The sequence below is a fragment of the Budorcas taxicolor genome, chromosome 15 (genome assembly GCF_023091745.1).
Source record: "Budorcas taxicolor isolate Tak-1 chromosome 15, Takin1.1, whole genome shotgun sequence".
Classification (NCBI taxonomy): Eukaryota; Metazoa; Chordata; class Mammalia; order Artiodactyla; family Bovidae; genus Budorcas; species Budorcas taxicolor.
Window position 1 is genome coordinate 15116464 of NC_068924.1, and position 19208 is coordinate 15135671.

At 43.9% G+C, this 19208-nt stretch overlaps 1 protein-coding gene across 5 annotated transcripts in view; it reads right to left on the reverse strand.

The window, feature by feature from the left end:
- AMOTL1 (angiomotin like 1) overlaps positions 1 to 19208 on the reverse strand; it is a 199743-nt gene that overhangs the window by 31095 nt on the left and 149440 nt on the right. For all 5 annotated transcript variants that reach the window (XM_052653104.1, XM_052653105.1, XM_052653103.1 and 2 more), the window contains one exon: positions 621 to 766. In XM_052653104.1, coding sequence (XP_052509064.1) covers positions 621 to 766 — 146 coding nt within the window. The remainder of the gene's footprint in view (positions 1 to 620; positions 767 to 19208) is intronic.

Below are 19208 nucleotides of genomic sequence, written 5' to 3' on the forward strand. Positions count from 1 at the left end.
AAACAGTCAGTCACAACTAAGAGATGAATGCTTTTCCTTTCTACTTCTCAAAACTTCACCTAAAGGCTTGATTTCAACAAAAAAGCACTAAACCCATAATGCTTGAGCAGCATCGATATTTCCTGGACCGGGTGGGGGGCAGGGGTGTGGGCGGTGGTCGTTGTTAACTGAGCCAACTTCTAAAAACTGGAGACAGGTTTACTGAACAACACTCCTACCCCACCCAGTCAGAAGACTGGGCCTTTTTTATGTACGGGAGAACCCAAAGACACAACACTTGAACTGTTTTCTTAATTGAGTCTCTTTTCTGCACAGGCACCAGTGGTTCCCAGTCCTTCCATTTATTTCCAGCCCCTGGACACCTGCCAGGTGGTGGGCGGCAGGCTGGGTTTATCGCTAAGACTGAGGTCTTTGCTGATGGTATTCACCACTGCCTCTCATCCTTTGCCCGATGCTGGGGTGGATAAGCTCTGTTTTTACTCATTTTTATTTGAGAGGTCGCCTACATTGCTCCCCTGGTGTTGGCTCTGGTTAAAGTTGCTGGGTTAGGAAATGGACATGGAGGCCCTTGGGGCTCTGGGCACCACCCCTTGTACCCCCTAATTCCCCCACGAGCTCACCTCCTCTTCCAGCTTGATGACCCTGGCCTGGGCGTTGCTCAGAGCCTGGTCTAGGATCTCGATGTGTCTCCGGTGGTCCTCACTCGCGGTCCGCACTGCCGCCAACTCCATCTCTAACTTCTCCTTTTCCTTCAGGAATTCCTTGTCTAGAAGGGAGACAGGAACAAAACGAGCTCTATCAGAAAGCACTCCCCGTCTGGGCTCCCCGCCAGTCTACATCTGGCAAGGATTAGGAGCTGAAAAACATGCACAAAGTGGAGGCTGGAACTACTGCTTCTGCTTCTTGTTCATAGGGGTGGTGTGTAAGGCAAGGATTTTCTTACAAACCACTGGTAACTCTAGACATATTCCTGGTCACAGCTCCAGAGATGTACGGCACACACAGACCTAGTGAGCCCATATTCTCAGGGGTTCATTTCTGCACAACATTTGCTTTAAGGCTTCAAATTAACCTTGGGCCTACGATTTCCTTTTCAGCTCAAAAGCTCTCCCACTTCTAACTTCCAAACCAGTGATGGAAAGGCAGGCAATACTAATGATAACACTAACACTCCCATTCACTGAAAAATAAACCCCGGTCCAGGAGGTTCCGCTTTTGCTCTGAAGCCAGGCAGCAGAGGGGAGCTTCAACCCAGGCCTCCAATCTCTGGCTGGGTCCTCTTCCATGTAACCCAGCTTCACCTTTTCTCTTGGTTCTGTTCATGAGAGGAAAGATGAAGTGCTCTGGATGTGTGCAAACAGCCTTCCTCTCCTCCGCTGACGCTGTAACTGAGGGTGATCACATCTCTCCGCATGTGGCGCACAAAGGGCGCCTCCCCCTTGCCGCTCCCACCTGGCCCTCCAGTAGCCTCGCCTGCCATTTGACAAGCAGACAGGGCCCACGGTGTCATGAGGTCAGTATTTTTTAAGGAAAACATGACTCCTGTTACAAAGCAGTGCAGGCATACCTCAGAGATGCTGTGGGTTCTACTCCAGACCACCATAATAAAGCAAGTCACATAAATTTTTTTGGTTTCCCAGTGCATATAAAAGTTATGGGCTCCCCAGGTTGGTAAGGAACCCGCCTGCCAATGAAGGAGACGTAAGAGACACAGATTCAGTCCCTGGGTCCAGAAGATCTTAGATTATATTGTAGTCTACTAAGTGTGCAATGGGCTTCCCAGTGGATAAAGAATCCGCCTGCAATGCAGGAGACACAGGTGACACGGGTTCAATACCTGGATTGGGAAGATCCCCTGGAGAAGGGCAGGGCAACACACGCCAGTATTCTTGCCTGGAGAATCCCATGGACAGAAGAGCCTGTCGGGCTACCGTCCACAGGATCCCAAAGAGTCGGACACAACCGAAGCAACTGAGCCAGCACAAGCGTGCAGTGATGGCACTGTGACTAAAAACAATCCTCATACTTTCATTAAAATAGACTTTATTGCTAAGAAAGGCCAAACCAAAACAGTACTGTCAAAGATCACTGATCACATCACCATGACAAGTATGATAATAATGAAAAAGTCTGAGATATTGTGCGATTTACCAAAACATAACACAGGAACTGGAGTAGATACTTCTGGAAAAACGGCGCCAAGAGACTTACTCAAAAGTTTGTAACTACAAACCTTTAATTTGAAAGAAAAAAAAAGGCAACAAAACAAAGTGCAATAAAGTGAGACATGCCTGTATATTTTATTTTTAAAGTAACTTAGAATATTTAGATATGTTGATTTTAATATGGAGAAACTTGAATGGACTTAATGTGTAAAATTAAGGGATTGGTTAAATAAAGTACAGTAAACCCTACAGTAGAATAGGATGCTGCCATTAAAACTAAATAAGCGAATATTAGTGATGAGGAAAAAAAAATCTGCATTGTTGAAAAAAGGTGGTTACAAAACCCTGTGCATACACTTTCATATTTGTAGAAAACAGGGCATTTAACAGCAACAACAATAGTTACAAATTGACTTCTCCATACATGGGATTTTTAAAAGTATCTTTGATATCAATTTCTCATTTAAATGAGATTCTTCTCATTTAAATGAGATTCTTCTCTTTTAAGAAAAAAATTATTTCTTCTCTGCAATCACCCTCTGTGTTTTTTCAGTCTTTTAACTTTATTGAGGCTTTCAATGGCTAAGTCAAAGATCTCTCTTGGTAAATGTCACACAGAACCTGAAAATATATTGGTCATTTTCAAATATCTTTTGATATTGATTTTTAACATAATTCCACAGTGATAAGAGAACAGACTCTCTATGATTCCAGTATCTTTAGATCATCAAATTTCTGCACCTTGTTTTATGCCCCTGGATATGTTCCAATGTCTCCTGGTTTAGAGTCTATGGGAACTTGAATAGAATTTGTATCCTCTTGTTGTGTGAAAAATACATAAATCTTAATTATGTTGAATCGTTTCATAGTGCTTTTCAGGTCCACTATATCCTACCTCTATATATTCATTCTATTACCTTTTGAGAGTTTAATACTGAAACTCCAACTGAAAATCTTAATTTATCTACTTAAAAAATAACTGTAACATATGGTGGAACTATATGTAACCTTGTTCTGTATTTTTCAAGTCTCCTGTAAATGTGTTATCATACTTTCATAATTAAAAAAAAAAAAAGAAAGAAAAAAAAAAAGAAATTGATTTCCCTGTGCCCACACCACTCAAATGCCTCATCCTGGTTATATAGTCCTCCTAGCGAACCAAACTGAAACACTAAGAACCAAAGTCTGGAAGCTGTACAAGCTTGTGACAGTGGTTCCATTCATTCATGATTTCCTTGGATGGCCACTCATTCATTTAGCAGAGTTATCAAACATCAAGGACTGGTCTTACAGGCACTGAAGCAGTAGAAGGAATGCCGCTCGTAAGGAGAAGGGAAAGTGTGGTTCTGAATACAGGGCGAAGACATTTTAGGGCTGCTTATTATTGTTCATTTGCTCTGTTGTATCCAACTCTTTGAGACCCCATGGACTACAACACGTCAGGCCTCCCTGTCCATCACCAACTCCTGGAGCTTATTCAAACTCATTTCCATTGAGTCGGTGATGCCATCCAACCATCTCATCCTCTGCTGTCCCCTTCTCTTCCTGCCATCAATCTTTCCCAGCATCAGAGTCTTTGCAAATGAGTCAGTTCGTCGTATCAGGTGGCTAAAGTATTTGGAGCTTCAACCTCAGCATCAGTCCTTCCAATGAATATTCAGGACTGATTTCCTTTGGGATTAACTGGTTTGATCTCCTTGTAAAGGGACTCTCAAAAGTCTTCCCCAACACCACAGTTCAAAAGCATCAATCCTTTGGCTAATACTCAGTAAACAACTCACAATTTTAAAGCCAGAGGGAATCATAGGAAATATCACCATCCAGTTCTGTCCCCTTTGTTTAACGTGTGAGGAAAGGGAAGCCCGGGAGCAAAGGCACTTGCCCAGTGTGCCCGCCAGCTGGGGCAGAGCCAGGGACAAAGACCGGTCTCCTGACGGCGGCTGCGATGTCCTTCCCGCCTGACTGCACTGTCCTTGCCCTGTGAGCTTATGTCAAGGCAATCAGCGTACAATGGAACAGCTTCAGAATGGATGGCATGAACGAGCACACTTGTAAAGAGAGCACTGGCTGTGATGGCGAGAAATAATGGCATCTCTTGAAAACAGAGTGAGGCCACCAACATCCTGACCCGGAAGAGAGCATTACTTCTGGGCGCTCAGATCCCACTGCAACGGCCAACTGCCTCCTCTCTTCTCCCTTTCAGTGGCATGAGACGCCACTTCTGAAACTTCCTTCCCAGTGCGCGCAAGAGGCCTAAACAAGTGGGCCAGAAGCTCTGGGCATCCCCATCCACAGCCCCGGGCGGACCAGAGTATTTCACGCCTTCTGTGCAAAATTACTGACATTTGAGCACTAGCTCCCTGGGTTTGGACAACATCTGAACAGGCATGGTGCCCACTGGCTTTGTCCAGGCTCTGGAGGGCACCCAGGGGTTAGTTTCTCAGCAGGCAGACCTGGGGATGAACCACTGGATTTCAGAGTTTCTGCTTGGTTATCAACCTAAGTTTAACAGTTTCTATCTTTGTTGAGCGCAAAGACACCTCAGGTTTGACCAAAGGCAAAGTCTAGAAGCCACAACTAGAGCTTCTTGCAGCTTGCAAGTCGATGATCACAAACACTGCCTTGTCACAATGACAACTATGGCAACTCCTTGGATTTCTGGATTAATGAATACCTCCCACTTCCCCAACATATACAAGTCCAGCTTTTGCTATTCCTTTGATTGGCAGTATCAACCTGTGGATAGAGAATGGACTTGGCATCTGAAAGAACTGGATTCAAATCCCAGGTTCACCACTTTCCAGCTTTGAGGCCTTGGGCGAGGAATAACCTCTTTGAATCTCAGAGCCTTCATCTATCAAATGGGAAAGACAAAAGCTACATCATGGAATTGTTGTGATGAGTCTGTTGACAAAAATGAGGCAGATAAAGACTAAAAGGACGGAAATAGATAGATCTTTATCTCTTTAGGTCATTATTGACTCCGTGAGCCTAGACCATTGCCTGGCTCAGTAAACGTTGAATGAATAAGTGAATGAACGAATCTCTACTGGGTGCCAAGTTCACTGCCAACAGTACAATAAACGGCAGCTCTTGTTAGCAGTTAGCATTTGGCCTCCTTGAGGTCTCCTGACAGCCTTTGCTATGCAGCGGTCCACTTCACCTCTGAAGCCAGCACTCATCAGGTGGCTGCTACTGACCTGGAAGGCCTCTGGCTCCCTTCTCTGCACAGGCTCCCTGCATCTCACAGTTGGCGCATCAGGACAAAGATGTGCGTACTGGGTGGAGACTGCATTAGCTCGAATTCCTGCGTTCAGACATCTCTGCCCTGAGTTTGATGACCTTAAACTTCAGGCTGAAGCAATGTTAGTGTCATTCACACTGGCTCAGAACTCCTTGTCCATCGACAGGAAGTAGTGCTCCTATTTTAAAAACAATGTTCATGACAGCTCGTGTTTGTGAATGGCTACTGTGTCCCAGGAATGGTGACTTACATTATTCCCTTTCATTATTTCATTCTTGATCTCTCCTTTCAACTTACTCTATGAGGGAGGCACTGTTAGGATTCCCATTTTCCAGTGGAGAATAAGTAATGTGCCCACAGAGGTGACGCTCGTCAGTGGGAGAGCCAGGACCCTCACCACACCTCTCTAATGTACGTTCACAGGCAAAGTGCCACATGCCTCTGCTGTACAAGCATGAAGAGTGAAGACCCCCGGAATGACAGAACAGGAGGTGTGGGAGAGCACCATCGCTACCCAGCTCATCATGGCACAAGTCATGTCGTAAGTATGTCACGGGTCATATCATCATCTCAATACACAGCAATTGATACTACACGTGTATCTTTTTGCAAATATTAATTAAGTATTTGCTATGTGGAGGATTCAGAGTACTGGACAAAAACATGAATCTTTTTTCTTTTAATTAACTTTTACTGGAGCATAGTTGTCTTTCAATTTTTTTTTTAAACACTTTAAACTTTTTATGTTGTACTGGAGTATAGCCAATCAGCAATGTTGTAGTTTCAGGTGAAGAGTGAAGGGACTCAGCCATACATATACATGTAATCCATTCTCCCCCAAATCCCACTCCCATCCAGGCTGCCACATAACATTGAACAGAGTTCCATGTGCTATACAATAGGATTTTGTTGGTTATCCATTTCAAATGTAGCAGTGTATACATGACCTTCCCAAAGTCTCTAGCTATCCCTTCCCCTCTGGCAACCATAAGTTCATTTTCTAAGTCTGTGAGTCTCTTTCTGTTTTGTAAATAAGCTTATTTGTATCATTTCTTTTTACATTCCACATATAAGAGACACCATATGTTTTTTTCTCTGATTTGCTTCACTCAGCATGAAACTCTCTAGGTCCATCCATGTTGCTGCAAATGGTATTATTTCATTCTTTTCAATGGCTGAGTAATATTCCATTATAAACAGGTACCGCATCTTCTTCATCCATTCCCCTGTCAATGGACATTTAGGTAAAGAGTAAACAGTATGTTTACTGGTAAACAGTGCTGCAATGAACACTGAGGTACACATATCCTTTTGGATCATGTTTTTCTCCGGGTACAAAAGCACGAATCTAGTATCAAGTTTCCTATACAGTTTTGTGACTCAGAATAAATGAACATCTTTGTGCCTCCGTTTCCTTGTCTTTAAGGTAAGTATCCTACTCACCTACTCACCAACAGTACCTATTTCAAAATGCATATATGCATATAGCAAGTATCAACTATGACACGCTAAAGCTGTTCTTCTTGTCCAAAAAGTGTGATAAATACTCGAGCTACAAGGTGAGTAGGCCAGAGCACCCTGCTCTTAGTCGGGTGGGAAGAGAGGCACGGACACAGGCAAAGGCCCTGGGACCAGCTGCTCTAAGAGATGCTGGCGCAGTTTCTATGACAACACAGGGAGGACCCCTGCCACAGGCCCAGGGTAGGAGGAAGAGGGGGTGTCAAGGCAGTGAGCCTATGTGGTGGGGTCACTGTGCCCCTTAATCCTCTGGAGACACAGGGACTAGGTATGTCAGAGCCATCTAAAAAAGTCATCTCTTGGGAGATGCCAAGGGTAAGTCCTATAAATGAAACCATCTCATAGGAAGGGTCCCTCCAGTTTATTAGTGAAGCCCCTTGGGATGGATCTTGAGAAAGACCAGCCTCACACTAAACTTCTGGTTGAGCTCCAAGGTATATACTGAGAATTCTTAGAACAGGCAAGTTGACACAAGGGAACTCACGCCCAGAATGGTCTGTTTACTCAGTGGATATGAATTACCCTCGACTGTGTGGAGTGGGGCGTTGTTTAGCCTAATGGCTCCAGTCCCATTTACACAGAGGATGTCTGCTCGCACACTGTTGACTCTGGAAACCACAGTGATGGCATGAGCTTTGTAGCTGGCCGACCTGGTACGATTCTGGCACCTTCACAGAAGGCTGGCTCACTTTAAACACGTGACTTCCCCTTGCAGACTCCATCTCCTCCGATGCAACTAAGAAGACTGATTTTGCAGGAATGTAGTGAGGATTAAAATGACGACCTAGGTGGCACTAGTGGTAAAGAACCCAGCTGCCCATGCAGGAGACATAAGAGCCATGGGTTCACTCCCTGGGTCAGGAAGATCCCTGGAGAAGGGACTGGCAACCCATTCCAGTATTCTTACCTGGAGAATCCCATGGACAGAGGAGCCTGGTGGGCTACAGTCCATAGGGTTGCACAGAGTTGGCCATGACGGAAGCGACTTAGCACATAAAATACCTACCGTGGGGCTTGGCACTTAACAGACACTTAATAAACAACAAGAGCTGAGACGCATGACACTGGTGCTTCTCCTGCCCCGGGAACTGTGCCTTCAGCTTTACCACACAACCTCATTTCATGAATCCTCGCATCAACTCCATTTGCCAACTGGAAAATCTGAAGCAACATGAGCTATGACACTTGCGACAGGTATAACGGTAGCTTCATTTGTGCCTCTACCCATAGGGTCATCTCTTGGCTTGAAAAAGAGCAGAAGTCGATGGAAATGAGAACTGGGTCCAGAATTCAAAGAAGCTCCCCTCCCATCTTACCCTTCACCTTTGCCAGTTCTGGGCAAAGTCTGCAGTGGACTGTCTGTTGCAAGTGTTCCTGCAATTACTATTTGAGCACCAAGCTTAACTGCTGGCTGAACCACAGGGTGATGCATCCTAGTAACCTCTGTGGTTACTAGGGTAACTGAGGGTGGAGCCTGGGCTGTGGGGTCTGGCAGTGGGGGTGTCAGGGCACCGTGCCCTGCACTGCTGGGTTTTTGTTGTTGTTATTTTTAACTGGAGGATTATCACTTTACAATGTTGTGCTGGTTTCTGACATACTATGATGTGAATCAGTCATATGTATACATATATGTCCCCTCCCTCCTGAACCTCCCTGTCACCTCACCCACCCCTCCAGGTTGTCACAGAGCACAAGGCTGGGGATCCTATGTCATATAGCAGCTTCCCACTAGTTATCAATTTAACATATGGCCAGTTAGTCAGTCAGTTCAGTCGTTTAGTCGTGTCCAAGTCTTTGCAACCCCATGAACTGCAGCACACCAGGCTTCCCTGTCCATCACCAACTCCTGGAGCTTACTCAAACTCACGTCCATTGAGTCGGTGATGCCATCCAACCATCTCATCCTCTGTCGTCCCCTTCTCCTCCCGTCTTCAATCTTTCCCAGCATCAGGGTCTTTTCCAATGAGTCAGTTCTTCGCATCAGGTGGCCGAAGTATTGGAGTTTCAGCTTCAGCATCAGTCCTTCCAATGAATATTCCAGACTGATTTCCTTTAGGATTGACTGGCTGGATCTCCCTGCAGTCCAAGAGACTCTCAAGAGTCTTCTCCAACACCACAGTTCAAAAGCATCAATTCTTCGGTGTTCAGCTTTCTTCACAGTCCAACTCTCACATCCATACACGACCACTGGAAAAACCATAGCCTTGACTAGACAGATCTTTGTTGGTAAAGTAATGTCTCTGCTTTTTAATATGCTGTCTAGGTTGGTCATAGTTTTTCTTCCAAGGAGCAAGCGTCTTTTAATTTCATGACTGCAGTCACCATCTGCAGTGATTTTGGAGCCCCCCAAAATAAAGTCTGTCACTGTTTCCATTGTTTCCCCATCTATTTGCCATGAAATGATGGGACCAGATGCCATGATCTTAGTTTTCTGAATGTTGAGTTTTAAGCCAACTTTTTCACTCTCCTCTTTCACTTTCATAAAATTTCACATATGGCAGTGTATATTATATGTTTCAATGCTACTCTCTCAAATTGTCCCACCCTCTCCATCCCCTGCTGGATCCATCAGTCTATTCTCTATGTCTGTGTTTCTATTCCTGCTTTGTAAATAGGTTAATACAATTTTTCTAGGTTCCTTACATATGCATTAATATATGGTATTTGCTTTTCTCTTTCTGACTTACTTCACTTTGTATAACAGGCTTTAGATTCATCCACCCAACTAGAATGGACTCAAATTCATTCCTTTGAAGGCTGAGTAATATTCCATTGTATATATGTACCACAGATTCTTTATCCATTCATCCACTGATGGACATGTAGGTTGTTTCCATGTCCTAGCTATTGTAAACAGTGCTGTGATGAACACTGGGGTACCTGTGTCTTTGTCAACTATGGTTTTCTCAGGGTATATGCTCAGTAGTGGGATTGCTAGGTTATATGGCAGTTTTTTTTTTTTCCCTTAATTTTTTAAGGAATCTGCATACTATTCTCCATAGTGACTGCATCAATTTACATTCCCACAGCTGTACAAGAGGGTTCCCTTTTCTCCAGAGCCTCTCCAGCATTTATTGCTTGTAGATTTTTTGGATGATGGCCATTCTGATCAGTGTGAGCAAATACCTCATTGTAGTTTTGATCTGCATTTCTCTAATAAATGTGCTGCTGGTTTTTAATGCAGAGCTCCAACTCATGGCTGGAGCTGATGAGGGGAGCAAAGCTACAAACTGGCCCTTCTCAAGCAGGAATTAATTTTTTAGGCCTTTCTTTTTAAAAATTTATTTATTTTTAATTGAAGGATAATTGCTTTATAATATTGTGTTGGTTTCTGCATAACATGAATCAGCCATAGGTACACATATATTCCCTCACTTTTACACCTCCCTCCCATCTCCCACCCCTTCCCACCTCTCTAGGTTGTTATAGGCCTTTCTTGATATAAAGGTTTTTTAATAAGTTTTCCCCTAAGCCCAATATAGCTAGAGGGACAGAGGAGTCTGGCTACCACCAGCCTGACCAAGGGGTGACTAATTCACTAGAATGCTTGGAAGGCAAAAGAGAGGTCCCTTTCCAAATATCACATGATGTAATTTTTTTGTGGAATCTAAAAAAAACAAAAGAACTTATTTATAAAACAGAAATAGAGTCCTAGACATAAAAAACAAACTTATGGTTACCAAAGAGGATGGTGCTTGTGTGTGTGGGGGAGATATTAATAAATTAGGAGTTTGGGATTAACACATACACACTACTGTATATAAAATAGATAACCAACAAGGATGGACTGTACTGTATAGGAATAAACTCAATATCTTACAATAACCTAAAATGAAAGAGAATCTAAAAAGGATGATGATATATATATATATATACACACATATATATTTATGTATGTATATACATAAAGTTGAATCATCTTGCTGTACACTTGAAACTAATACGAAGTTGTAAATTAACTCGATACCCATCTACATAAAGAGGCAAGTACATCTTTACCTGGAGTAGACAGCTGTCACAGTGGCTGCTCAGAGAACTCTCCACTTGGAAAAATGTCTACTATGGTCCCTGTTTTGCAGGGCTAAATTCCAAGCAGCCACATCTGCATTACAAAGCCCTTCTCATCCCCCACCCCACTCTCCATGTGACAGGAGAAAACCTGAAGGGCCCCGTGATCCAAGCCAGGCGAAGCGAAATGTCTTCTCTGGAACTGCATGAGGGGGCACCTGGGCGAGGCGGGTGCTGACACAGACCGGCAGCCCAGCTCTGAGGCCAGGGACCACATCCCACATGCGCGCCGGACAGAGCGTGTACATGCAGAGGTTGAAGAATCAAACAGATGGACATGGAGAGGCCATGGTAGGAAGGGGAGAGGGAAAGGAAAGTCACCCCAAACCATCTCCCCTTGGATTCTCACAGACAGGCTGGCCTGGGCCCCTGGCCTCTGCAAAGCGTGTCTACACATCTCGCCTAGGGCCTCCTTCACATACAAAGATACTAAAGAAACAAAACAAAACAAAAAACCCAAATTCAACAATAATAGTTCTCTTATCCAGGGCTAAGCTAGCCCAATCAAATTTTTCTTTTTGTAAACAAAAGGTCACTAACACATTCACTGTTCTTTCTTTATACCTCTATTCTCTCCTCCACCAAAAAAGGACTTGGACTGCAAGGAGATCCAACCAGTCCACCCTAAAGGAAATCAGTCCTGAATATTCATTGGAAAGACTGATGCTGAAGCTGAAACTCTAATATTTTGGCCACCTGATGTGAAGAACTGACTCGCTGGAAAAGACCCCGATGCTGGGAAAGATTGAAGGCAAGAGAAGGGGACAGAGGATGAGATGGTTGGATGGCATCACTGACTCAATGGACGTGAGTTTGAGTGAATTCCCGGAGTTGGTGAGGGACAGGGAGGCCTAGCGTGCTGTGGTTCATGGGGTTGCAAAGAGTCGGACACGACTGGGCAACTGAACTGAGCTGATTCCCTCCTCCACCAAGAAAGGACCTGGTAGTAATGCCTCAGGACAGCCTGCCCAGGACTCATGGCACCAATTCTGGTAACTGGACACTGCTTCACCATGCCGATAAAATGGAGTCCTTCTTCTGGAAAGACATCTGAATAATTATTTGCCTTACTATCCCTTCTTAAAATGTCCCCTCCTGTTTCTTCTCCCTCAGGATTCTTTGGCCATATCCTGGTACCGTATCTTGTAATTCTGAGCAGACGTGGCGTAAGAGTTTATTCTAAGGGTTGGCTACGATTCACGGAATAACTGGAGAGTCAGATCCACTTGCAAGTCCCCTCTACTGGGGTTATGAGAGTGGAAAGACAAGAGGAAGGTACTCCAAGTACTTCACTATAAGCCAAGCTATTTAGGTTCATTCTGCCTCAAAGATATTCTCTTAATGCCCTCCGAAGCTCCTTCTTCCATCTGCCCTCACTCCCTCACTCCAGTTTGAAAGCCACACTGACACATCCAGAAAACATAATCCAAACAGAGCACTGTTTACAGCATGTAAGAGCGATCTGTTCACGAGGTTTATCTGATGCAAAACCACCTGAGAGATGATCCCCCTTTAAAAGCCACACTCATTCATTCAGAAATGCAAAAGTGACAGAATACAAAGCTGACCCCATATCCTCCTGGTTTGGCTTTTTGCTGTCTTTGTAAACTGAGCTGATAAAAGTTTCTCAGGTAAGGAAGCTCATTATTTCAGACCAGGCTGTTGGGCTCCCTGCCATCCTCGTATGCGCGTGCGTGCTGCCACGGTTCACGGCAACAGGGAGACCCGAGTTGTGAGTGGGCGGCTAAATAGGTCTGTGAACAAACACAGAACGCTCTAAGCCAAGATTTGTTTTAAATGGCTGAGAGTGAACTGTTTCAAAACGAATTCTGTAGTAAGAAAGATTAAGGACCAAACTCTGTTCTGCAGAGTCCTGTGGGGAGGAGGGGGAGGGGAGAAAAGGGATGCTGGGCCAGGCAGGAAGGAAGGGGCTCCTGACAAATGCGCCCCTGTCTTAACCAGAAACCTGTTCCGGCTTCGTGCGTTTTATCTGGGCTTCCAAATAAGCGTTCTTTTCTTCTTTATTTTGGCCGCACCACTCAGCATGGGGGATCTTAGATCCTTGACCAGGGATCAAACTTGCACCCCCCTGCCTTGGGAACATGGAATATTAACCCCTGGACCACCAGAGAAGTCCCCGGATAAACTCTCTTTAAATAAGACCTCTGAGGTTGACAGCCAATAGTTCAGACATGACAAGGGGAACACAGATTAGTGGATATGGCTGCTGTTAAAATGTAGGGAAGACACTTGGAGAAATGAATCAATCAATCAATATGGGAGGTAAAGCCTTAAGCGTGAAGGATTCATTCAGTCTTCATTGCCCAAAGTTAAAAAGAAAATAGAAAATTTACCTTTTACAAATGGACAAAGAAATGGCAACCCACTTGAGTATTCTTGCCTGGGAAATCCCATGGGTAGAGGCGCCTGGTGGACTACAGCCCATGGGGTCACAAAGAGGTGGACATGACTTAGCCACTAAGCAGCAGCATGGCAGCTAAATTACTCTAACATACAAACCTGTTTTCCAGGCCCACACTGAAGGCTACACACTGATTCTTGCAATAAAGGAGACCTCTCCTGCACGGGAGAACCTGCACACATACACTCTGAGGGGGAAAGTAGTTCTTTCACGAGTCTTGACAGTTTTCTACTTGTACTCCAGGGACAGTGGCCAACGTCTGAGTTAATCCTTCCACCTCCTGGACTTACTTTATACTTTGTCTAAATCCTTCTATCTTTGTAGGATTTTAGGGATCTAAGATAGTAGAAATGTTTCCTATGGGAAGAAATATAAAAAGTTTAGGCAACACCTCACCAAATGAGTATTAATCTATTAAGACATGATCAAATTCTAACTTAATCTTTAAAATGAAATTCAAAAATAATCCTTTTCGGATGCTTTTCCCTGGAAAGTAACGAACTCAAACCACAAAATCTATTGATCTAGTTGAGGAAAACAACAGATTTTGGTCTTATCATACTCTATTTATCTGTTGCTCTTTAGTATCTAGAAAGTGAGTTTAATACCCCAAAGTGCTTTTTATAGCACCCAATGTAAAATATCTCAGGCATGGATTTGGTAAAATATTTGAATAGCAGTAAAAGCTCTCTCAATATAACTTTTTCTAATCTAATCATTTTTAGTATTGCATTTTTATTTTAGAAACTATACTTATACTTTCAAGTATAATTCATAGGTATTTTTTAACCTGCCTAAATATATACCCAACCTGCAAACTTACTCAGCAAAGCCTTCTATATTCATACATTCATTCACCCGGCTCAGCCTCCTCATGCGCTATTTGACCTTCCACTTTATAATTTTAACATGAAGTAAAAACGTACTGCTCCTTCTGTGTCACTGCAGACAGCATAATAAATTATGCAATGCATTAAAAATGCCAGGACACATAGGGCATTTGATTTTGACTATACACCTATGCATGAACTGACTGTCAATGAAACCTGATGGCTTATGCTTTCTATAATCTCCACAGAAGTCCTTTTTTGCCTTCTCTCTTCACACAAAAAGATAAAGAACAGACATGTCTGTTTCCAAGTATGACAGTCAGAATCTACCAGACAATTTTGCTGCCCCTGCAGAAAACCACCACAAAGCCTGGACATAATGCAGAGACCAACGACCTGAAGGGAGTAAAACATGAGGCAGGCAGACAGATGGTGTGGGGAGGCCTTTCACTGCAGAGGTCAGAGCTGCACATGCTCGACCTGCATTGGGGCTGGACTGTGACAGCTGTCACGGCTTATCGCACTGTACACTTAAAATGTGTAAACTTTACTGTATGAAAATATAGGTATGTGTTATAAACCTATATGTGGTTTAATTAAGGGCCTCCCTGGTGACTCAAATGGTAAAGAACCTACCTGCAATGTTGGAGACCTGGGTTTGATCTCTGGGTCGGGAAGATCCCCTGGGGGAGGGCATGGCCACCCACTCCAGTATTCTTTCCTGGAGAATCCCATGGACAGAGGAGCCTGGCAGGTGACAGCCACGGGGTTGCAAAGAGTTGGACACAACTGAGAGACTAATACTTCACTTTCACTTCAAGGCATTATTATAATATGTATAATAAAGCTATGCTTTCTAAACGGGACCTCTGAACGGCAGATACGGCTTAACACCAAAACCTGGGTGAAAGAAGTAGATGCTGGGGAAACTGTTATATGTGGGAACAGAAGTGGTTTAATCTCCTGATCAGGGAGAAAGAAATGAGTCACCTGCAATTACAGATTCTCCCTTCCTTTAGCTTCTGTGAGCTCTTCCATTGTCAATTTTGTAACTTGCTTTGAGCAGATCCTTTTCTTCTTTCTACCAAACCACAGTCTTTGTCGGCAAGAAGCAAATTAGAAGCAGATGCAAGCTTATTTTTAATGGTCCAAGACCAAATTTTCTGAACTTAAAAGAAACACTTTGTCCCCTCAAAGTTCTTGGATTCCATTAAGATACAACCGCATATTCTCTTTCCAATTCATGAACCAAAAATAATTTCAAAAACTAATTGTAAGAAACCACACCCCAGGGTTACTTATTGTAATTTCTTTTTTAAATTCTTATCATCCAGAGAACAAAGAGTTTAATTTCATAGATATTTGAGAAAACTTTTAAGATTCTAGGCTGGTCTCAACAATTTTCTTGTTTTAGTATCTGAGGAGATATACTGAATTATCCAGCAAGGCTTTTTATTATAATTGGCTCAGGTTCAAAGACAGATGTAAAAGGTTAAGAAACAAAAAATGTTCATTCCAGTAGCTAGAACTCATTTGAGATGACTTGAATACACTATCATTAAGTTACAGTACTGGGCTAAATAATTTGCAGTAAAAATTCTAGTACAAGAATTATTTATGTTTGCTTACTAAGCTGGATTCTTCTCTGGGTAAAAAATGTGAAATCTCTTATTACTCCCAGAGCTAACAGAGATGACCTTTGGAGGCTGGGAAAAAAAAAAAGAAAAAGGAGGTCCCTATTCTTATCACGGTCTTGCATTAAGTACTGAGGGAGCCTTGGTCAAATCGTTTAGTCATCTTTGGTCACAGTTTCTTCTTTAATGAAGCATGGTGGCCACACTAAGTGAGCCCTAAAATCACTGGGAATCCAACTCTGCTACCTGTCTCCAATGCCCGGTACACAGGAAGCGGCTCTCGAGAATCAGGATGCCCTGGGTTCAAAGCCTGTCTACTCCACCTGCCTGTATGACCATGGACAAGTTCCTTAACCTTCTTGTGCCCTAGTTCCCTCATCCGTTAAAGACCTGTAATACCCACCTCACAGGGCTGCTTGCAGGATGAACCGGGACTGCGCACCAACAGAGGTCAGCACGGTGGTTGGTGAACAGGAAGTGCTCAATCCGTGGTGGCCACCTCACCATTTCTGCATGATCTGAACAAGGACCTGAAGGCTAGATTACGAGGGAGCATGCCTGCAACTCCACCTAAAGGTAAACTTTGAACCATCAGATCAACAGTCTCTGAAATCACTGTCACTCATAATGGCCATCAGATGGCTTTTAACGAGCTCCAGTTCAGAGGATACACGCGCTGCTGGTACGGCCATTCAGATACTCCTCAACCCAAGAACTGTAGACTTCACCTCACAGCAGGATGCTTATGGGAAGATTAATGGCCCCGCTGGGAGAGGGATGCCTAAGACCTCGGCACCCAGGAGGCTACCACCGGTGGCTAACCACAGGACTATCCTGCCCAGCCCTGTTTCCACCATTAGCTAATTATGGATTCCCACTGGGCTAACAAAGGCTTGTAACTGCATTCATACGTGTCTCAGTTTATCTCACGTGAAATAACCATGCTCACCTAATTAGGGATGAAGTAAGAGATGACTAAAACCCTACCAGGAAAAGAAAATAACAATTAAATCCTGATTTATAAATTCAGACAATTAACAAAATGAGATCTAATAAATGTTTCTGAAGTTCTTTATTTTCCATCCTCCTTTTTTGTTGGGGCTTCTTCTTTCCCTTCCTCCTCCATAGGCATGCATGCTAAGTCACTTCTCCATAACCAGCGCCTAAAACAGAAGTCCATACACTATGGCCTGCAGGCTGAATCCAGCCCACAGCCACAGCATCTGTCCATGGCTCATCTACGGTGACTTTCAGACCATAGGGACGGAGTTGAATAGCTGTAGCCCCCAAGTCTAGACTTATTTACATTTTGTCCCTTTATGGAAAGAGTTTCCTGATCCATGGTCTAGAACACAGCTCATTCATAGTAGGTAGCTAACAGCCCTGGGATTTCTTTGGGAGGAATGATGCTAAAGCTGAAACTCCAGTACTTTGGCCACCTCACGCGAAGAGTTGACTCATTGGAAAAGACTCTGATGCTGGGAGGGATTGGGGGCAGGAGGAGAAGGGAACGACAGAGGATGAGATGGCTGGATGGCATCACGGACTCAATGGACGTGAATCTGAGTGAACTCCGGGAGCTGGTGATGGACAGGGAGGCCTGGCATGCTGCGATTCATGGGGTCGCAAAGAGTTGGACACGACTGAGCGACTGAACTGAACTGAATAACTGTTTTGGACAAAATGATAATGGCCATCATTTCATTCAACATCCAGCAAGTGCTTATTAAATGCTTCCAAGCACCAGGCACTGTGCCAGCTTCTGGAAACATAGTAACTGAGACTATAGTGGTGGGAATGACAGGGTCCATGCCCTCATGGTGCAGACAGTTTAGAAAGGGAAGGGAGAAAATGGTCATCCGAATGGTTCCTTATTTACAGTATGATGAGTGTTTATAAAGGGAACGGGGGACTGGAGGGAAATATAAAAGGAAGACTGGAACTTATCTCAGGCAGCCTTCTCTGAGTAACTGCCATTTAATTTGAGCTGAGACCTGAACGTGGATTTCCTGGATCTGAACTGTCAGCAAAAGTGAAGGGTCCCTGATGCCACATGGAATGCAAATGGGTTTCAGTCTGTGCTTTTTCCATCCATCCATCTAGCTATGAGTGCAAGGAACACAGATCATAATGAAGTTTAAGACACTTGATTTTTCAACCCTCAGACAGGAATAGTAAGCAAATAATTTAAAAGCCAATGACGTGAAAATCATAAGCCACGTTCGCTCGTTAGAGACTGGACATCAACACGTGACCGAGAGACAGTTCTGTCATCAGCCAGCTTAAATTGAATAACATTAATTTTCACACTTGGGGAGAAGATTTGATGGAATGTAAACAGACACCCTGCAGGCTGGATGCACTGCTGGTGTCATGAAGGTCTGAAGTTTCTCAGTGCTGCCTGTCAGGGTTGATCAAGGGGTGTAAGCAGTCACACACTCTGCTTTCAAAACCTAGCAAGGCTCGGCAGGCCACACAGGCATTCCTTGGGAACACGGCCCATTTCCCCACCCTGAAAACTGGCAGGTTCTTCCAGAGAAGGTGGAGGAAGGATGCAAAGGAACAGGAAGAAGCGTTGCAGAATAAATGTATAGCCTAACAAATCCATAAATGCAAGTCTGCAGAATAAATGCATAAACTCTTCTTTGCATTTCCTATCACTGATGAGCCCACAGGGCTCTGCTGGCTGAATTGGGAAGATTTTGTTCTCTATTTCTTTAGATGAAATGTAGGTACAGGGAGATTAAGCATCTTACTTCAGGTCACTGAGCATGTGAGTGAGAACCCAAGAACTGGAAGATGTGGTGACTGATCCAAAATTAGGTTGCTTGAGCTTGTGCCTATAAAGCCTTTGCTTTTTAGGACTGAATTTTTAGTCCTAGTAAAGCAAGGAGATCAAACCAATCAATCCTAAAGGAAATCAACCCTGAATATTCATTGGAAGGACTGATGCTGAAGCTCTGATACTTTGGCTACCTGATGCAAAGAGCTGATTCACTGGAAAAGACTCTGATGCTGGGAAAGATTGAGGGCAGAAGGAGAAGGGGATGACAGAGGATGAGATGGTTAGATAGCATCACTGACACAATGGACATGAATCTGAGCAAACTCTGGGAGATAGTGAAGGACAGGGAAGCCTGGTGTGCTACAGTCCATGGGATCACAAAGAGTAGGACAGGACTGAGCAACAACTAAATGCAGAGGCCATCTAAAGGTTAATTTAGGGCAAGAAAATTTTCTCAGTTTAAGAAATGTACCTTAGCAGGCTTTTGCGGACATTCCCTTCCTCTGTGCCCAGGAGCTGATCTGTGGTGTCTGGCATGGTCT